At 38.9% G+C, this 21,905-nt stretch overlaps 1 protein-coding gene across 1 annotated transcript in view; it reads right to left on the reverse strand.

The window, feature by feature from the left end:
- Positions 1-21,905, reverse strand: part of CFAP61 (cilia and flagella associated protein 61) — a 391,053-nt gene that overhangs the window by 71,093 nt on the left and 298,055 nt on the right. Inside the window, exons 24-25 of the mRNA XM_049774327.1 lie at positions 20,316-20,643; positions 18,432-18,523 (exon numbers count right to left, since the gene is read on the reverse strand). Coding sequence (XP_049630284.1) covers positions 18,432-18,523; positions 20,316-20,643 — 420 coding nt within the window. The remainder of the gene's footprint in view (positions 1-18,431; positions 18,524-20,315; positions 20,644-21,905) is intronic.

Consider the following 21,905-nt stretch of genomic DNA (forward strand, 5'->3'; position numbering starts at 1 on the left):
GGGGGGAGGGGGTGAGAAATCCTTCCTAGGCATCCAAAAACCACAGAGGCTCAGCTGGGACCAGAACACTCCGAATGCCAGGATTTCTTGGTGTGTTTGCCTGGTATGTTGGGGGCTCTGGGCAGGACAGCTAGCCATAGGACCCCTGGGCTGACCACTTAGTCCAGGGGAGCAAGATTCCCCCACACCAGGCGGGTCTTCAGGGCCACGCCTGGTTAATCGGGCCCTGGGGGGAGGGGGTGAGAAATCCTTCCTAGGCATCCAAAAACCACAGAGGCTCAGCTGGGACCAGAACACTCCGAATGCCAGGATTTCTTGGTGTGTTTGCCTGGTATGTTGGGGGCTCTGGGCAGGACAGCTAGCCATAGGACCCCTGGGCTGACCACTTAGTCCAGGGGAGCAAGATTCCCCCACACCAGGCGGGTCTTCAGGGCCACGCCTGGTTAATCGGGCCCTGGGGGGAGGGGGTGAGTAATTCCTCCCTAGGCATCCAAAAACTACAGAACCGCGCGGGGGCTTACGCCCCCGCGCGTACTTCATGTATTTCATGTATTCAGAATATCCCTTATTCTTATGTTATGTTTTCCATATACAGAATGTTTATTTTGTATTCTCCCCTTTCTCACACCCCTACAAAGCTCTTTTTTACTCCTTAACTCTCTAACACCTTCTCAAACATCACTAATCTAGTTTTCTCTTTTTAACTTCAGTAGTGTAGAATCGTAATCACAGTCCAAGCTGTGCATTGTGTATGACAACCCCAAACTGTTTCAAGATACATAAAATGGACACGTATTTCTTTAGTATATTTTGTGTTTTTTCTCTGACAGCTATAATTCTTACTAAATGTTGTCTTATACAGTGATGATTCTAACTACTTTTTATCTTCTCTTTTTGAGCTGTTTAACAAGGAATTTTGGTGGAAGAGTCCCCCAGTTTAATGCTTATGATTGAATCATGTCAATGGAATCATTGTAATTGTTCTTATGGCCCCCATATGCGCCAATAACACCATGTGGCATTGCTTCTTATTTGCATAGGCACATTAAAATGGGAAAATAATATAAATACAAATAAGATCCTATCTAATAGAGATTGGAACACACAAACCTTGTAGTGCAAAGGGACCTTACACCCTGAACATTGACATAAAGACCTGGCACAGACCTCAGAAGAAAGGGCATATTCCATTCTCCCCTGAACCAGGAAAGCCATCCACGAAACATCCAGGCTGGTCTATAACATCACCTGGAAGCAATCCTCTACCATGGAAGACCTACACTGCTCAGGCTTCGACCTGCTCAAAAGAGACTTCCCTTAACACTGAGAAGACTTAACAACAACAACGACCGGCTTACAGGACAGGGCTCCCTGCATTGCCCTTTGATTGTGAGGTGAAAGGAGAGGATGCTCCACGTCCTGACTTCAATGTAAGATATGCAGATTCCAGGATCTTTAATACAGAAACATGATACCAACAACAGAGACTGTGTGAAAAATAAAAGTGTGTTGGCACTACAGACAATGTATTGGATTGGACGATCTAGCTTGCTTGGAGCCTAGACTTGGTCTTGTGCCAGGAAACTTCAGGGGTCTGGTCTCTTTGTACTTAGGCCAAGGTTATTTCTTTCCATGTTCCTCATATTTTGGTGGGCCTATGCAAACGACAATTGCCACTCTAACACCATTCTTACTGTGCTCCTTTGACTCTAATCCTTAAAAAGAACTCACTTAAAATTTGAGGTTAACGTAAGCTAATATGCATGTATATGGAAATGTAAGAAAATACTATGCCTGTAATGTTTAAGGAGTTACGTAAGTTTTATGGCTTTAGATTGCCTTGTGTACTGTTAAGAAATATTATAATGTGTTACAATCTGGGGACTTGAGGGACAAAGTAATTGTACATGGATTCTGTCTTATATATCTTAATGTTCTTTGGCTGAAATTTCAAAGTTAATATATCAGCAAGGGGACTTCTGAGAATTATGTTTTGGGTGATTGTCCTTCCACTGTAACTTTACCTTGTCCTCTTACTTTGCACCCTTGTTCTCATAATTAAAAATAAAAATTAAAAAAAAAAGAAATAAAACTTGGAGTTCTCCCAATGCAAAAAAAAATACATTCCATGTACATTCATGTATAGGAAAATTTCATGACTTCATCTTTCTTGATGGCTGCATAATATTCCATTGTGTATATGTACCACAGTTTCTTTAGCCATTCATCTGTTGAAGGGCATCTTGATTGTTTCCAGAGTCTTGCTATGGTAAATGGTGCTGCAATAAATATAGGTGTAAGGAAGGGTTTTTGTATTGTATTTTTTGTGTTCCTAGGGTATATTCCTAGGAGAGGATCGTATGGGAGCTCAATTTCCAGTTTTTGGAGGAATCTCCATATCGCTCTCCAGAAAGGTTGAACTAGTCAGCATTCCCACCAGCAGTGGATAAGAGTTCCTGTCTAACCGCATCCCCACCAACACTCTAGCAGGGAATTCTTAAATAGAAGAGTGGCACAGAACTACAACAGAATATAATGCATTTAGCAGAAATAATTGTTAAGTATTTTATAACAAGAAAATACTCTTGTGGTATGTTTTATACAATAAATGTAGTTTGTATAGTATCATTCTTTGTTTTGTTTTGGGGCCACACCAGTGATGCTCAGAGGTTACTCCTGGGTATTTGCTCAGATATTGCTCCTGGCTTAGGGGACCATATGAGATGCTAGGGATCAAACCGAGGTCTGTCCTGGGTCAGCCACATGAAAGGCAAATGCTCTACCACTGCACTATTGCTACAGCTCCAGCATCATTGTTTTTATACAAATATACAGAATCTTTTTGTGTGTCAATTATTGCAAGATATTAACAGTAGCTGAGAGTTGAATTATTCATATCTATATCTTTTCCACTTGATTGCCTGTAGTTTCTATTTTTGAAAAACTATAATTTCTAAGATTATTTTGAAGAAGTTCTTTTTAAGTACACTAGCTGTGTTCTTGTTAAGCACACTAACTAGACTTTGGATGAATAAAATGAGAAGAGAAATAAAATGAAGCAGAGGAAGCAAAGAGGGAAGGGAGGAGTGGGGGAAGGAAATAACTTCCCAGGAAGGGTCTGGGATGGAAGACCAGGAAATTGATGGGTCAGGACAAACCTGGAAACTGCCAGGGCTATGTCCTTGGCCTCAGACCAACTTTCTTAACTGATCACATGCTCACCAATCTCACCATTGTCAACTTCCCTCCACCAAAGTCCCCAGGTTTCCTCCCCTGCCTCAATTTACCTTCCTGACAGGTTTTCTTTTCTTAATACATTTTTTTAAATTGAATCACCATGAGATACACAATTATAAAACTGTTCATGGTTGAATTTTAGTCATACAATGTTCAACACCATCCTTTCACTAGTGCATATTTTTCACCACCAATGTCCCACCAATGTCTCTACATCCCTCTCTTTCTCTATCTTCCTTTTTTCCTTTTAGATACTGCGATTTGAAATATTGTTCCTGAAGGGGTATCATGCCTATCACTTTCTATCTTTCAGCACCCAGTTCTTGTTCAGAGTGATCATTTCCACTCATTCATTGTCACAGTGGATCCTTCTCTATTGAATTAAGCACGTCCCTCCCTATTCTCCACCTCAGGTCTCTTCCTGTTATCCATCCCTGGGTGAGGTCTGGATTATTCCTAATAAAAAATCCCAGGTCTCAGAAAAATGCTCTCTTGTATGTCCAGCTTTCCTCCACTGAGCTATCTGCTACTAAGGGGCAGAAGACTTGTGTGTTGGAATTCCTGAGCCCATTTCATCTCCTTCAATATTTGTGGATTTTTTCATGCATCAGCTTTGCTTTCAGACCTATGTCTCTCCAATGTCCTTATTTTGGATCATGAGGCTCCCATCACACTTCTCTAACCTAACTGCACTCACTGCTCTTTGTGACAAGATTCCTACCATGGACTGTCCTCCTGGCCCTCATCAATTATTTTTAGGTATTATTGTCATACATTTTTCTTATATACCCTACAAATGAGTGCAATCATTCTATGGACAGGGACATTTTTAAGTTTGGTTGTTGTGGTTCAGATTTCATGCTTGCAGTATTGTTGGCTCTGTAGCTTAGATGTATACATATACTTCTATAATTCTATAGCACCACTGTGCTCAAGGCCTCTGATCTCTACCTGTTACCCTCTGTCCAGCTCTTTTTACTCCCTTCCCCTTTCTTTCCTTCCTTGTCCCTCTAATTTCTATGAACAAGAGACATGAGTAATTTGGAGCCCCCCTTTGTTATCATGCATTTCCTTATGATGTTATGCATGCATAGCTGATGTTACTCATATATGTATATCTATGAGATTATCTGGTATTTGCCTTTCTTTTTATTTTTTTAATTTTTATTGTGGCCAAAGTGAACTACAAATCTTTTACAGTAATATTTAAGGTGCATAATGACAATGAGTAAGGGACATTTCCACCACCAGTGATGTGCTCCCTCCACCCTTATTCCCAGCATACAGCCCATATCTCCCTTCTTTACCCCCTGAATACTAGTGTAACTGGTCCCCACTTGTACAGGTTGCTGTGTATTAGGTATAGATTCTGTTGTCATTGACTTTGGGTTTTATGTTCAGGTCTGATTATTTTTATTTCTACTAAATATTCATGGAAGTGTCTGAACCTGGTACCATATCCGCCCCCCCTCAATGTATGAGGATAAACAAGATGGTTTAAGCAATGTGGTTCTATTGGAGATATAGAAAAGAAAAGGAAAAAGATGAAAGAAAAAACAAACAAACAAAAACAAAAAACCAAAAAACAAACTAGGAGGAGTACTTCTAGGTGTTATAAATATCAATTTAGAAGAGGGAAGGGAAAAAAGAAGAAAAAGGTAATAAAATAAAAAACAACAACAAACAAAAACAACAAAGCAATAACAAATACAAAAACAAGACAAACAAAAAACCAAAGCAAGCAACTACGAAAAAGACAAAAAAAAAAAGACCCACCAACAACAATGACCAAAAAAAAAAAAAAGGCTAAAAACCCCCAACCAGCAACTACATAAAAAGGTTTGTGCTTCCTCTTTCTCCTCCTCCTCCTCCTCCTTCTTCTTCTTCTTCTTCTTCTTCTTCTCCTCCTCCTCCTCCTCCTTCTTCTTCTTCTTCTTCTTCTTCTCCTCCTCCTCCTCCTCCTTCTTCTCCTTCTCCTCCTTCTCCTCCTTCTCCTCCTCCTCCTCCTCCTCCTTCTTCTTCTTCTTCTTCTTCTTCTTCTTCTTCTTCTTCTTCTTCTTCTTCTTCTTCTTCTTCTTCTTCTCCTCCTCCTTCTTCTCCTCCTCCTCCTCCTTCTACTTCTTCTTCTTCTTCTCCTCCTCCTCCTTCTCCTCCTCCTCCCTCCTCCTTCTCCTCCTCCTCTTCCTCCCTCTTCCTTCTCTCTCCTCCTCCCTCCACTTCCTCCCTCCTCCTCTTCCTCTTCTTCTTTTCTTCTTCTTCTTCTTCTTCTTCTTCTTCTTCTTCTTCTTCTCCTTCTCCTCCTCCTTCTTCTTTTCTTCTTCTTCTTCTTCTTCTTTTCTTCTCCTCCTCCTCCTCCTCCTCCTCTTCCTCCTCCTCCTTCTTCTTCTTTTGCAAAGACATAGTAAGAATTGGGGAAGTTAGGGAATTCCCTTGGCCTAAGAGATTTCAGGTTTCCTCACCCTTAAAGCCTACTGTCACGAGAACCACTACAGGCTCCATTCACGCTCTTTTCACTCCCCAATTCTTTTTATGGTGCCAGGAATCTTTCCACTCAGTTGTAGATGATATAATTAGGCCTCTCTAACTCAATATCTTGGTATTTACACAGGTCATAGGACGAAGCCTAGGAATAGTCTTTCTTTATAGTTCTAGAAGTTCTGTTCCATCACTGTTGTTGTAATCAGTGGTCTTGGTTTTTGCACAGATCCTAGAACAAAGCCTGGAATACAGTTTTTAAATTATGATTCCAGAAGTTCTATTCCATTACAGTTGTTATAGTCAGACTTCTAGAGATCTTGGTTTTTGTTCAGATCCTAGGCCGAAGCCTAGGCTAGGGTCTTTTATATTGGTCCCAGGGTAAGAACTGCCCAGTCTTGGCTATCAATGTCAGTCTTCAGTAGTTGGTAATCTTGGTTTTTGCATTGGTCAAAGGGCAAAGTGTCTTCTTATTTTGTCTTACCGTTAGGACATTCTGCTCTTAGATCAAGTTATTGCCATTTCCTCTTTGTCAGAATGTCATATCAAAACTGTTATAAGTTGGTCCTAGAGAGGTTTTAGGAATTTCCCAGGGCGAGTTTAGCTGGTTATGTTGCAGGGATCTGTGTCAGTTCTATGTCTGAGGTCTAGGTCTCAGGATTAGACAGTTGCTGCCAGGTCACATGACATGGGTCCACATGACACATGTTCAGTGTGGGAGGCACCCTTGTATTATAAAATGTATGGGTTCTTATCTCTAGTAGATAAGAACTTGTTTCTATACATAAAATTCCCCCCCCCTTTTTTAGTATGGCATTTGTCTTTCTGACTCATTTCAGATTACATGATAACCTCCAGTCCATCAAGTTGCATAAAATTTTATAATTTTCTCATTGTTCCAGATGCATATGATTCCATTGTATATATAAACGATACTTGTATTATCTATCTCTTGTTTGGCACTTAGGTTGATTCCATATTTTAGCCTATCTGCTGAGAGCTTTCATGAATACTGATTTGCATATGAGTGTTTTTGTGTCCTTGGAGTAGATACCAAGAAGTGGAAGTGCTGGGTGTATGGTAACTACTTTTTTCTTTTCCAAGAAACCTCCACACTATTTTCACAGTGGTTGAACTAGGTCAAATTCCCACTAAAGTTTTTATTCATATCTATTTCCTTATGTCTGGAATTCTCAGACTAAGCAACTATCACCACCAGTGATGGGACATGTGGCATTCCCATGTTACAGTCAACCTTTTTTTCATGTAGTTGATAAAAATTTTCTTCCATTTATGCTGAGAGTGAGGAACACATCTGTCACATCTGTCATGTACATTTCTAAGAATACAAGATCATAAAAACTATTTGGGGATTGACATTCGTAGCTTTAGTCTTCCAGAGTGAGTTTCTACACAACTGAGATATCTTGGGGGGAAAGTTGACTAGTCTCAAAAGATTACATCTCCTCATCTTGAGGTGGAGGTTTTTGGGATGGGTGTCCCAGTGTCCCAGAAGATACTGGTACTAGCCATGGACTAGTTATTAGCTGCCAGATTTCTCCAGAGATCAGCAGAGAATGGTTAGCAGCCCCACAAACCTTGGCCTCTTCCCTATGCTTTTAAATGTCTTTGTGTGGGGGTGGGGGGAGCTACACTTACAGTTCTCATCATTTACTCCTTGCTCTACATTCAGGAATCACTCCTGGCTGTGCATGGGGAACAAACCCATGTCGACTACATGCAAGGCAAATGCCCTACCTGCAGTACTATTGCTCTGACCTCTCTTAAATTTTCTTTATAGAGAGCTGGAGATATAAAAGTATTTACCTTTATGTGACCAACTCCATGGTGCAAATTCCTGGCACCATATACGGGTCCTTTCCCCCAACACTATTAGTGGTCACTCCTGAGAGCCAGAAATATCCCCTGAGCACCAATACACCCCTCCTTGTTTTTTTAATTTGTGTTAATTTGTTAGAAAAACCCAAAATATCAAAGTGGTACACCATGAGATATATATGATGGACTGGCAAAATCTTGATTTTGCAGAACTGCAGCCTGTCTAGTTCTTTACCAAGGGCTCTGCACTTTGGGAGGCTCCAGTTTAGGAGTATCTTTTTAACTTGGGCTCATGGTGACACAGGTGTTGGTGGTGTGGTGATCAGCTGTGATGAAGTCCTAGGAGGCTGAGATTGAGAACATAGTGTACCTTCTAGAATCAGCCCATGTCACAAGCATGGTCAAGTCAACTTCCTCTTCAATGCTTTGTCATGGATCAAGGATCATGAATCCCCCTTGGATGTAGAGGTCTTTGGGATTTGTTTTGGAATTTCAGAATTAAATAAAAAAAATCTCTATCCCCTTTCAGATCTCCCAAGACATGTTCAGGATGCCCAGGCCACTTTGATGATTTTCAGCTAACTAGGCTAAAGGTTCTGTTTGAGGGTCTGAAGATGAAGGATAAAGGATTCAGGGTCCTGTGCTGCTAGGGATTACCTGAACCAGCTTAAAGTTTCTCAGGGACCTCCATGGCTGTATGCCTGGTGCTCCTTGCTCTGTGCTCAGATGTCACTCCTGACAGTACTTCAAGGAACCATATATGGTGAGAGGAATCAAACTTGCACACAAGCAAGTGCCTTTGCCCCTGCATTATCTCTTTGGTCCAATCCCTGAATTGGATCTTCAACTTCTTGAAATACAAACTTTGAGTCATCTTTGTAAGTGTTAGCATATTATAATAATGAGGATTTAAAGAGTATAGAAAGCAGCTATTCACTATTGAGAAGTAAACAAGCTATGCTATAAATTATCACAAATAAAATTAGATTTAGAAATACTTGTGGGAATTTTGTGAGATATGGCTTGGCATGACCATAAAAGGGAGGGACATTTTGAAATTTAGAAAGTAGCAAAAATAGTTTGCATTGACATTAAAGGCTATTCACCTATATATAGGTTTCTCAATCACAAATTACCTCATAGGTCAAACACATCTGTCTAAAATATTTAGGTCTTTCTGATTAATATTTTTCAGAAGTTCTGAACTCTTTATACTTGTCGGAACAGAAAAATCACTCAACTAAATGATTTAAGACAGGCCCCGTCGGCTGGAGTGGTGGTGCAGTGATAGGGCATTTGCCTTGCATGCACTAACTTAGGATGGACCATGGTTCGATCCCCCAGCATTTCATATGGTCCACCCCAAGCCAGGAGCGGTTTCTGAGCACATAGCCAAGAGTAACCCCTGAGTGTCACTGGGTGTTGGTCATAAAACAAAGGAAAAAAACAAAAAAACAAAAAACAAAGGATAAGCCTCATGCTGCTATTTTATGAAGTTCTGCAATAATGATGAATTTTCACAGCTTTTCCAATTCTGTGTGTTATGTCTGAATCCTTTCTAAAGTAAGTTGCTAGGTAATTTAGACCTAATTTAAGATTTTATGGAATAACTAACTGGTTCTGGCATAAGTTTTTCCTTTCCTCCCTTTTTAGCTTGAACACCAGTATCCTTTTAGAGTTCCTTTATGATTTTTTCACAAAGGTTTAAAAATAGCTTTAGGATTCATGCTAAATTGAAGACACAGAATTAATCAGAGTTGGTATGCAAGAAATCAAGTTTCCTAATCTCTTGATGCACACACACAATTTAAAATTTAATGGTATCCAAGGCAGAATTTGTTGTGACAAATTTCTTTATGCTGTGGCGTATAAGCCAACAAAGCATGTGGACTGGAATCTGTAAATTAGGTTATTATGTAGACAACTTGAGATGCCCTTTCTTCTTTTTGTCAGATTACTCCTCAGAGAGCTCATGAATTACTAACATATCTGATCACTTAAATATTCCAATTAGTAGCTGCTATCAAAGTAGATAAAATTCATCTGTATTGCATTTCTTGGAAGAAAAGTAATGTTATTTCTCTAGGGAACTATTCTTCAAGGGCTCTATTCTCAGTCAATTGGCTATATTTAGGTGACTGCCTGACCATTTTGGCAACAATTTTACTTAATCAAATTAGTTCCAAGCCCCAAAGACTGTCATGGAATCATCCTACATTTTTAAAAAGAGAATAAAATGGAAAAATCTGTTGAGATCTTCTGTACTAATTAGAAAGGAGGCCCACCTGGCAAAATGGTTAATTAAAGTTAGGGGTCCTGCTCAAAAACTGTCATAGAACCAGCCAAAGAATCTACTTAAGTTGCATTCCTACAAAAAGTCTCATTATCTAAAAGCCTCGTTGACTCCTCCTCTGACTTTATTTAAAAGAGAGCCAGTAGTTCATAAATAAATGACACTGCTATGTAGGCAATAACACTGCCCTTAATGAATCTAGTTGTCTAACACTAGCTCCACTTTTTTTTTTTTTTTTTTGGCTCTTGCAGATAGGCAGTTATTTACAACAATCAACCTCAGAACACACATTATTTTAATTTCTTCCGGTTGACTTAATTATTCAACCCATTGGTGATAAGTTGCATGATTACAACACACTATTCCCCTAATCTATACACTCTTCTACATTAAGACTTTGTCAGAATTCCCATTAGAAGACAAATTCTGGTATTTTTTAATCCTAGTGAACTGCAAATACTTCAACAGATGATATGGAGAAAGTGATATTGTTTGACTTTTTAGCTGAAGGGACAGTGTAAATTTTACTTGTTGGGTGAGGAGACTTGGCACTTAAAAGTCCTACTCATCACATAAGCAGGGTGGCCTCTCAGGCTCCAGTTCAGACAAAGCCCAGGGCATATAATGTCCAAAATGAGGGAAGCCTTGGTTAGCATTTCCTGTGTCTGAATCATCCTAATCCTATGAATAACATCTTCACTTTTGAGAACAGTTATTCTGACTAGAACCCACAAGTCACTATTAACTTTCTGCTTTTCCACAATGAGGGTCTAGACAACAGAAAGCAAACATAAACCCATTCTCATTCTGCTCTAATTTCTAAACCACCAAGCCAGTGATCAGGCTCAATGGCTCCTTCATGCTGCTAAGTTTTGCCACACAGCAATGGTACACCATTTGCTATCATTCTTTTCATATTTGTAAGAAAATTTTACATCAAACTCTGTATACAGGATGCACTTTGTGAGGTATTTATTTTATTTTATATTTTATAGGTCATTGTTGCATATGAAGATATCCAAGAAATAAATAAGGTGAGAAACTGAGAGTGTTGCCTGTGCATGTTTTTCCACTGTCCTGTATCCTGAAACTCTTGGGAGTGGCCTGAAAAGGGCCCAGAAAAATAGCTCTCCCAGAGACTCTTCTACGGGCCAGAACGCCAAGGAACTGTGTCCGACCATGAAAACCGGCTATCCGTAGTATTCTGTAAAAAGGCAGTTCCCCTGGTTGTGACGTCAGGCTGTGAAAATCTATGCCTGCCCAGTGGTTCCCGAATGTGAAAAACTGTGAGTGTTGCCTGTGCGTGTTTTTCCACTGTCCTGACTCCTGAACCTCTTGGGAGTGGGCTGAAAAGGGCCCAGAAAAATAGCTCTCCCAGAGGCTCCAGAAGAGCATGGCCTCTCCGCTTCACAGCCTTGCGCTCTTTCTAATGTAAAAATGCCACTGCAACAACAACAAAAAAAGAATCACACTAGGAACTGTGCTGGATCACTGAAGCCTAGCATTTCTCTCCGGACTGTCTTCTCTGCTGCATGCTCAGGCCAAAGATTTGATCCTGTGTGAAGCTTCATTCACGGAGGGCTCCCCTTCCTTGGAGGTGAGACGGCCCACACAGAAAGGGCAAAACCAAAGGAGCATGGCCACGCACATCATTTAGCCAATGAATACCACCACAACACGTAGAAAAACCCACAATACAAGTGTGACAATGGGGAAACAATGCAGGCCAGCATCAGACATAGAGAATGAAGATGACACATCTGATGACCAGAAAACAGTCAACCACCTAATCAATCTCTCAGATAAGGAGTTTAGACAAGAAATATGAAAGATGCTCAAAGAATTCAAAGAAACCATGGATTGAGTTGAATAGAATACTAATAATAACCAAGAAAATATAAAGACAGAAATCAGAAAACTCCAAACTGAAATAACAGGACAAATAACAGGCCTAAAAAACTCAGTAAACAAAAAATGACAAATGAATAAGCTCTCCAAGAGGGTAACAGAAGGTGAGAATAGAATTAATGTTGTGGAAGATGAGATAAATAACAACTCCATACAGCGGAAGAGATTGGGGAAAAAAAACTTAAAGCAAATGAACAGACAATGGAAAAATTAGTCAAAGATGTGAATAGATGAAAATAGAAGTCTATGATAAGCTCAACAGAAACAACATAAGAATCATTGGAATCCCAGAGACCCAGGAAAAAAATTTCCAGGAAGAATCAATGGTCAAGAACATCATTAAAGAGAAACTTCCAGAGCTAACAAATATATGCGATCAAATCCTGCATGCCCGAAGAGAATCAACCAATAGAGACCCCAAAAAATACCCCAAAATATATCCTAGTCACAATGACGAATCCCACAGATAGAGACAGAATTCTGAAAGCAGCAAGATCAAAAAAGGAAATTACATTCAAGGGAACATTCTTGAGATTTACAGCAGACCTGTCACCAGAAACACTCAAGACCAGAAAGCAGTGGTAGGACATAGTGACAAAACTAAATGAAATAAATACTTCGCCTAGAATAATGTACCCAGCAAAACTCACTTTCAGGTCTGATGGAAGAATACATGATTTCACAGACAGACAGCAGCTCAGAAACTTTACACACTCAAAACCATTCTTAATAGAAAAAGTTAAAGACCTACTTTAAGACAAGACTGACCAAAAGACACACCAAATTTTGATATAAAGATGGCAATAAATCCCAGGACAATTCTTTCTCTCAATGTCAATGGACTAAATATACCAGTTAAGAGACACAGAGTGGATAAATGGATCAAAAAACTCAATCCAATCTTCTACTGCTTACAGGAAATGCACCTTAATAGTCAGAACAAACATAGACTCAAAATAAAAGGTTGGAGAAAAATTATCCAAGCAAACAACACCCATAAAAAAGTGACCATACTAATATCAGATGATGCAAACTTTATACTTAGGAAAGTTGTAAGGGACAAAGATGGACACTTTGTATTAATCAAGGGATATGTACAGTAGGAAGAAATCACTCTCCTAAACATATATGCACCGAATGACAGGGTCAGCAAAATATTTAATGCAATTGTAGACAAATCTGAAAAATAATATCAATAGCAACACAATAATTGTGGGGGACCTCAACACAGCTTTGTCAACACTGGATAGGTCAACCAGACTGAAACCCAACAAGAATATACTAGACCTGAGAAAAGAAATGGAAGAAAGAGGCCTCGTAGATATATATAGGACATGATATCCCCAGAAACCTGGATACACATTTTACTTCAATGTACATGGGATATTCGCCAGGATAGACTACATGCTGGTACAAAAAAACATACCTCCATAATATCAAGAAAATAGAACTTTTGCAAGCTACCTTCACTGACCACAAGGCTCTGAAATTATATGTGAATTCCAAAGGGACACAGAAGAAAATCTTTAACACCTAGAGTTAAACAGCCTCATACTGAATAACCAGTGGGTCTAAGAGGAAATCAAAGAGGAAATCAAAACTTTCCTGGAAACAAATGATAATAAAGACACAAACTATCAGAACTTATGGGACACAGCAAAAGCAGTACTGAGAGGAAAATTTATAGCTTTGCAAGCACACATCAGGAATAAAGAAGGGGCCTACCTGAATAGCTTAATGACGCAACTCACAGAATTAGAAAGTGCTCAACAAAAGAACTCAAAAATAAGGAAACAGAAGAAAATAACAAAGCTGAGAGCAGAAATCAACGAAGTGGAAACCTGAAAAACAATCCAAACGATCAACAAAAGCAGAAGTTGGTTCTTTGAAAAAATAAACAAGATTGATAGACCATTAGCAAAACTAACAAAGAAAGAGAGAGAAAAAAACTTGATAAATCGTATTAGAAATGAAAAAAGGGAGATCACTACTGATATGGTAGAGATCCAAAGGGTAATCAGAAACTACTTTGAGAAACTCCATGCACCTAAAAATGAGAACCTGGAAGAAATGGATAAATTCTTGGAATCTTATAACTTCCCACAGTTGAATAAAGAGGATGTAGCATATCTAAACAACCACATAACTATTGATGAAATTAAAATGGTAATCAAATGTCTGCCCAAAAACAAAAGCCCAGGCCCAGATGGATTCATTAATGAATTATTTCAACCCTTCCAAGAAGAACTACTACCAATCCTGGCAAGACTCTTCCATGAACTCGAAAAAATGGGAAAACAACATAACCTTGATACCTAAACCAGACAGAGATGATATCAAAAAAGAAAATTACAGACCAATATCCCTGATGAACAAAGATGCAAAGATCCTCAACAAAATCCTGGCAAATAGGATTCAATGCCTCATTAAGAAGATAATTCATCATAATCAAGTAGGTTTCATCCCAGGAATGCAAGGATGGTTTAACATCCATAAATCTATCAACATAATACATATCAACAACAAAAAAATAAAATCACATGATTATATCAGTAGACACAGAGAAAGCATTTGATAAGGTCCAACACCCATTCTTGATCAAAACTCTCAGCAAGATGGCAATGGAAGGAACCTTTCTGAATATAGATAAGCCATCTACCACAAGCAAGTGGCAAATATTATCCTCAATGGAGAAAAACTAAAAGCCTTCCCTCTGAATTCTGGCAAAAGACTAGGCTATCCTCTCTCACCACTCCTATTTAACATAGCATTGGAAGTCCTTGCTTTAGCGATCAGGTAAGAAAATGGTATTAAGGGCCTCCAGATAGGAAAGGAAGAAGTCTAGCTCTCACTGTTTGCAAATGACATGATACTCTACTTAGAAAACCCTAAAGACTCTACCAAGAAACTTCTAGAAACAATAGACACATATAGCAAGGTGGCAGGCTACAAAATTAACACACAAAAATCAATGGCCTTTCTATACATCAATAGTAATAGGAAAGTAATGGACATTAAGAAAACAACCCCATTCACATTAGTGCCACACAAACTCAAATACCTTGGAGTCAACTTGACTAAAGATGTGAAGGACCTATACAAAGAAAACTATAAAACCCTGCTCCAAGAAATAAGGGAGGACACACGAAAATGAAAATGCATACCCTGCTCATGGATTGGCAGGATTATCATCATTAAAATGGCAATACTCCCCAAAGCATTGTACAGATTTATGTGATCCCTCTAAAGGTACCCATGACATTCATCAAAGAAGTGGATCAGGCACTTTTGAAATTCATTTGGAACAATAAACACCCTCGAATAGCCAAAGCAATTATTGGGAAAAAAGAATATGGGAGGCATTTCTTTCCCCAACTTTAAACTGTACTACAAAGCAATTGTTATCAAAACAGCATGGTATTGTAATAAAGACAGACCCTCAGATCAGTGGAATAGACTTGAGTACGCAGAGAATGTTCATATACAATCATCTAATACATCTAATACAATCATCTAATCTTTGATAAAGGACTAAGAAGTCCTAAATGGAGCAAAGAAAGCCTCTTCAACAAGTGGTGTTGGCACAACTGGCTAGCCACTTGCAAAAAAGCGAACATAGACCCCCAGCTAACATCATGTATAAAGGTAAAATCCAAATGGATTAAAGACCTCATATCAGACCTGAAACCATAAGTATATAGAATAACACGTAGGTATAACACTCCATGACATTGAGTCGAAAGACATCTTCAAGGAGGAAACGGCACTCTCCAAGCAAGTGAAAGCATAAATTAATAGATGGGAATATATTAAGCTGAGAAGCTTCTGCACCTTGAAGGAAATAGTGCCCAGGATACAAGAGCCACCCACTGAGTGGGAGAAACTATTCACCCAAAACCCATCAGATAAGGGGCTAATATCCAAAATATACAGGGCACTGACAGAACTCTACAAGAAAAAAACATCTAATCCCATCAAAAATGGGGAGAAGAAATGGACAGACAATTTGACAAAAAAGAAATACAAATGGCCAAAAGGCACATGAAAAAATGCTCCACATCACTAATCATCAGGGAGATGCAAATCAAAACAACTATGAGGTACCACCTCACACCACAGAGATTGGCACACATTACAAAGAATGAGAACAAGCAGTGTTGGCGTGGATGCGGTGAGACAGGAACTCTTATCCACTGCTAGTGGGAATGCCGACTAGTTCAACCTTTCTGAAGAGTGATATGGAGATTCCTCCAAAAACTGAAAATTGAGCTCCCATACGATCCAGCTATACCACTCCTAGGAATATACTCTAGGAACACAAAAATACAATACAAAAACCCCTTCCTTACACCTATATTTATTGCAACACTATTTACCATAGCAAGACTCTGGAAACAACCAAGATGCCCTTCAACAGATGAATGGCTAAAGAAACTGTGGTACATATACACAATGGAATATTATGCAGCCATCAGGGGAGATGAAGTTATGAAATTTTCCTATACATGGATGTACATGGAATCTATTATGCTGAGTGAAATAAGTCAGAGAGAAAGACAAAGACGAAGAATGGTCTCACTCATCTATGGGTTTTAAGAAAAATTAAAGACATGTCTCAACAATTTTCAGAGACAAAAGAGGAGAGGGCTGGACATTACAGCTGACCTCATGAACCTCACCACAAAAAGTGATGAGTTTAGTTAGAAAAATAACTACATTGCGAACTATCCTAACAATGAGAATACATGAGGGAAATAAAAAGCCTGTCTAGAGTACAGGTGGGGGCAGGGAGGGGAGGTGGGATATTTGGGACATTGGTGATGGGAATGTTACACTGGTGATGGGGGGTGTCATCTTATATGACTGAAACCCAAACACAATCATGTTTGTAATCAAGGTGTTTAAATAAAAAAAATATTATGAAAGAAGAAGAAAGAAAGTAAGAAAGAAAGAAAGAAAGAAAGAAAAGAAAGAGAGAGAAAGAGAAAGAAAGAAAGAACGAAAGAAAGAACGAAAGAAAGAAAGAACGAAAGAAAGAAAGAAAGAAAGAAAGAGAGAGAGAGAGAGAAAGAAAGAAAGAAAGAAAGAAAGAAAGAAAGAAAGAAAGAAAGAAAGAAAGAAGAAGAAAGAAAGAAAGAAAGAAAGAAAGAAAGAAAGAAAAAGAGAAAGAAAGAAAGAAGAAAGAAAGAAAGAAAGAAAGAAAGAAAGAAAGAAAGAAAGAAAGAAAGAAAGAAAGAAAGAAAGAAAGAAAGAAAGAAAGAGAGAGAAAGAAAGAGAGAAAGAGAGAGAGAGAAAGAAAGGAAGGAAGGAAGGAAGGAAGGAAGGAAGGAAGGAAGGAAGGAAGGAAGGAAGGAAGGAAGGAAGGAAGGGAAGAAAAAATTTAGCTAGAGAGCTGATAGTCCCAGGGAGGTGGAAGGAGATTTAAGGACTTTTAATTTGAAGTACTTGAACTCAGGCATCAACAAAGAACATTTTGCTGATGAGGGTCCTGTATTCATTCTTTTGTCTGCCACCTCTCCCCGAGGAAGAAAAATCCACAGAGATATTTCCCTAGCTTCTTCTTCCCTTTACACACCACTTTTAAGATGTAAAAACCCACTTAGGCTTGTTTAGCATTAGGTAGGTACTTTTTCTTTTAATAACATCTGCCCTTCCTCCCATGTTAATTGACACTGAACAATAAATATCATAAGTGGTGAAGCTCAGTCCAGGAGGCTGGGCGCTTCCTGACCTCAAGCTTTTCTATGTTATGTCTGTTTTGTTTTCTTAAACCTCTGCTTCAGATCCCTTCACCTGGTGCTGGACTCCAGCAGGCCACACCCAGCAGTGCACAGAGCTTACTTTTGACTCAGCTCAGGGATCATTACTGGTGTTCCCATAGGGGCATATGTACTTCCGTGGATCAAACTTGGGTCAGTCCAGCCACGCAAAAGCAAAGTGCAAGGCAAGTACCTTAACCCCTCATCCTTCTAGTCCAAGAAATGATTTATAAGTATGCTGTTTATAATTGGATGTCCGTGCATGAATAAGAGCAGTGAATATACGGGCACTTTCTATACTGTTGCCTCTTACTTTGGCTTTAAACCTAAAAATGCACACATATATCTATTTTAAAATACTCTGGATTAAAATAAATACATTTGTGTTATTCTAGTCTTTGGGAATCAGGTATTTGTAATGAATGGTGTGTCTAGATGTTTCTGACTATCTTTCATATCTGTACACAAGATGTCAGTTGTGACTGTATCACGCAAAGGTGATATAGGCAGCTCCATTAAGCACCTTTCTAATATTAGGTGCAGGAATCTTCATTATCCCAGCATATAGGTCTCCCCCAATGGTTACTCAAGTAAGCTCACAACAAAGCAGTTGTGGAAAAGTTGGGAGGGGAGAAAATGGAAGATGAAATATGTCCAGTGATGTACACTCAGAAACCACTGTTTCTCCCACAATAGCCCATTGGCTGCATAGGTAAGTTCTCTTCTGCGTAGGAGGGGATCAAAACAAGGGTGTGCACATTAAGGGGCAAGAATAATAAGGCACCATGTATGTATCCATTGGAGCCACAATGACTCTAATGTGTGAATCAAACATTACACTCAAAGCTAAACAAAGAAACCCAATCCCTGTATGCAAAGTGTTTAATGTGAAAGTAAAGTGAGTTAGAAATCACACTTACCAAATCAGACTGGGTCCTATGTACTTCTAAGGGAGTTGGAATGGCAGGCTTGGCAATATGCAGATAATGGAAAGACCCAGGAAGAATGCCACCTAGAGAAAATGTGAATTTGAATTCAGTGAATGAAGTAAGTCACAATGCTATTATTTGTCCCATAAGACAAAAAGGAATGACAACAATTGCATATGCAACTCAAAATTTCCCACTAATGTACTTGTACTAGTGAGACATTCCCTGTGATGACTTGGCTTTCTTAATAAAATCAATGTGGATGTACCATTATACCTTATCATTCATACACTGAGGGAGTATCTGGTGTTTCTAGTTCTCAGCACTCCCCTCAAATGCAACTGTAATATTAAAAGAAAATTTAAGGAACATTTCTATTTAATATTTCAGGAAACCAGTGCCATAGAATTATTACTTGTTCTAGAGGTCTGAGTCTATTCTCTGACACATGAAAATTCTTCTTGTTCTATCACCATTTATTTAAGGCCCCATCCAGAGTAAGAAGCAGAGCAGAGTCTCAATTTATTTATTTTGTTTGTTATTTTGGATTTTGGCTTGTACCCAAGAATAAAAGTGCATAATTAACCCAAGATTCAAGATAGTGATTACCCCCAAGAAAAAGGGGCTTCTCACATCCTGAAGGAAAAAGTTATTTTTTGCTTTATTTGGATTATGCCATAATGCTGAGGACTTACTTCTGGCCCTGTGCTTAGGGGACTATATGCTGTATCAGGGATTGAACTCAAGTAGGCTGCTTACAAGGCAAAGACTTAACCAATATTATTCTGCACCCAGAGCAGAACCTCTACAGAACAGTTCAATAGAAAAGATAAGAACAGGAATGCAGGGCTTTTATCTCTTTCAGCTGGTTTTCTTTTTAATGAGTAGGGCCCATTCTCAGTCTTTGGGGTCTGTAAATCATTTGGGATTAGTGCATCAGTTTCATGGAAATGAACACACAATTTTGTAAATAGATACAACTTTTAGTAGACGTATTATACCATCTAAGACAATATTTTCAAAAGTATAATATAGATAGCAGATAAGAATAGACTTGCTTTCTGTTGAATATGTTTTAGCTTATTTTTTATATATTTAATTTTTATTGGATTTGTTAAGGTTACAGAGTTCTTGCATTGCCAAGAATTCAATGCCTGAATTTAATTCAAGAATTCATGCCTGAGAATTCAAAGAAAGAAATGGTACAATGGACAGCCTCATCATCCACCCATCATAATGTATATTAAAACTTGATTCCATGTGGATTTTGGTAATTTCACAATCTCTTCCTTTTTTTTGTTTTGTTTTGTTTTGTTTTTTTTGAGTCACACCCGGTGACACTCAGGGGTTACTGCTGGCTATGCACTCAGAAATTGCTCCTGGCTTGGGGGTCCATATGGGACACCAGGATAGAACCCAGGTCCATCCTGGGTTTTACTGTTCTTATTTGTAAAAGATGTTATGGCTGGTTTATAATAAATGTTCAAAATGCAAAGTACAGGGGCCAGAGAGATAGCATGGAGGTAGGGCATTTGCCTTGCATGCAGAAGGACGGTGGTTCAAACCCAGGCATTCCATATGGTCCCTCAAGCCTGTCAGGAGGGATTTCTGAGCATAGAGTCAGGAGTAACCTCTGAGCACTGCTGGGTGTGACCCAAAAAACAAAACAAAACAAAACAAAACCAAAATGCAAAGTTCAATGATAATTATAGTAAAATGACAGGTCCATAACAGATCATTAACTATGAAAGTTATCCTCTTCCTCTTTGAGACAGAGAAGACAGAGACAGAGAAGCCTCTTCACTAAGAAACCTCAAATGTTTGGGGTTAACCTGCTCAACTGGGATTCATCATAGAAGGTGGCACCCTACACACCTTGAATTTTGGCTCCTTTATACATGGGGATGAGTCGGTCAAGTTCAGGAGGTGGGTCAATCACAGGCTCAATGGTTGGATCAAAGAGGTTGAGCATGGCTGCAGCCAGCTGAAAACCAATCTCTTTGGAACTGAAGTTGCTGTGAGTCCATTCATTCGAGTAATATCGATTAGAGAACTTGGTTAAAGAGCCAGCAGCTCTGATGGCTACATCATTTGTGTGAAAGTTGGTATCAATCACAAGTCGACCATCATAGACAAGACAAGCATCATTGAATGCTTTAAAGGTATTGTAATCCACATTCTTCTCACAGAAGCTAAAGAAAACCTACAGAGTGAAAAAGTATATTAGTCAGCTATCATTCTGTCTCATTTTTCCAACTGTGGATAGTTTCCAGGGCATTTTAATATGTGGGGAACACATACAGATCTAATAAAAGTTTGTAATAATAGTGTGAGAGGACTGGGGAAAAGCTGAGAGAGAGAGGAAATATGCCTTTCAAACTGGACATCCAGTGGACAAAATAATGACAAATGTCAAAATAATTTAGAATAAAAAAGTAGTTATAAAGGAAGGTTACTTTCATGGATGCCATGAAAAATTTTGAGTAGCCCTATCCTAACCTCCTTCCATTTTCCTCTTCCTATGGCTGACAGTTAAGTCTCTCTGGGTTCCTGCTTGATATCACCTCATTCAATTTTGGGTTTTCATATGGCTCCATGGCTTTTTAAACCAGAATGCCTATTCTTGAAAGATTATTTAGAAAGGACAAAAGTCCCATCAACATCACCATGTATTAGGTTGGGATTCCTGCCATGTTGCTTCCTACTCTAGAGTAGCAGAGAGTTGCTCATACATATTTATGAGGTATTAACCACATGTTAGGCACTGTGCCATCAAGTGGCCATAAATCTGCTCTATCATCCTTATATAGGGTCCACCCTCTATGTTCTACCCAAAATTCAATGCCTTTTCATGCTCTCCTGAACATCTTCCACACTGAGGTGAAAAATCACCGAAGCAGTCTAAGGTATTTGTTTCTACATCTTCAGTTGTTAAAATGGTGGAGAAAAAGTATATGACTTTTATCTTTACCCCTCCAAAGACAGTTGAGCTAGGAATGTGGCTCAAAGTAGAATGCACAGCTCCCATGGATCCTTATCCAACAGGTTCTAGTCACAGCAGAAACATTTTCCAAGGAGAGGGCATGAAATATGAGTTTTCTTTATACTTGTTCTCCTTTACTGTTTCCCTCATGTCTGCTGTCTCCCCCTATATTTCTTCAGAAATCTGTTCAAGACCAGAGGATCTCTGTCTATATTCTCTCCTTTAATTATGAAATATGCACAATTGATAAATCATGGTACATGAGTGATCCTACAGTAGTTGCTACCAGTCATAAGTGGGTATGTACATTTAAATATAAATGAAAAATTAAAATAAGTTGATTCTCCATTATCACAGTTTATCTAAAGTACTTAACAGCTGCTGGTTGACAACTTGAGCAGCCCAGATATAGGTTATTTCTAGTTCTATAAAAGCTCTGTTGGACATCACTGTACTCAAATCCTTCACACTTTTGTGATGCC

The sequence above is a fragment of the Suncus etruscus genome, chromosome 6 (assembly GCF_024139225.1).
Source record: "Suncus etruscus isolate mSunEtr1 chromosome 6, mSunEtr1.pri.cur, whole genome shotgun sequence".
Taxonomy (NCBI): domain Eukaryota; kingdom Metazoa; phylum Chordata; class Mammalia; order Eulipotyphla; family Soricidae; genus Suncus; species Suncus etruscus.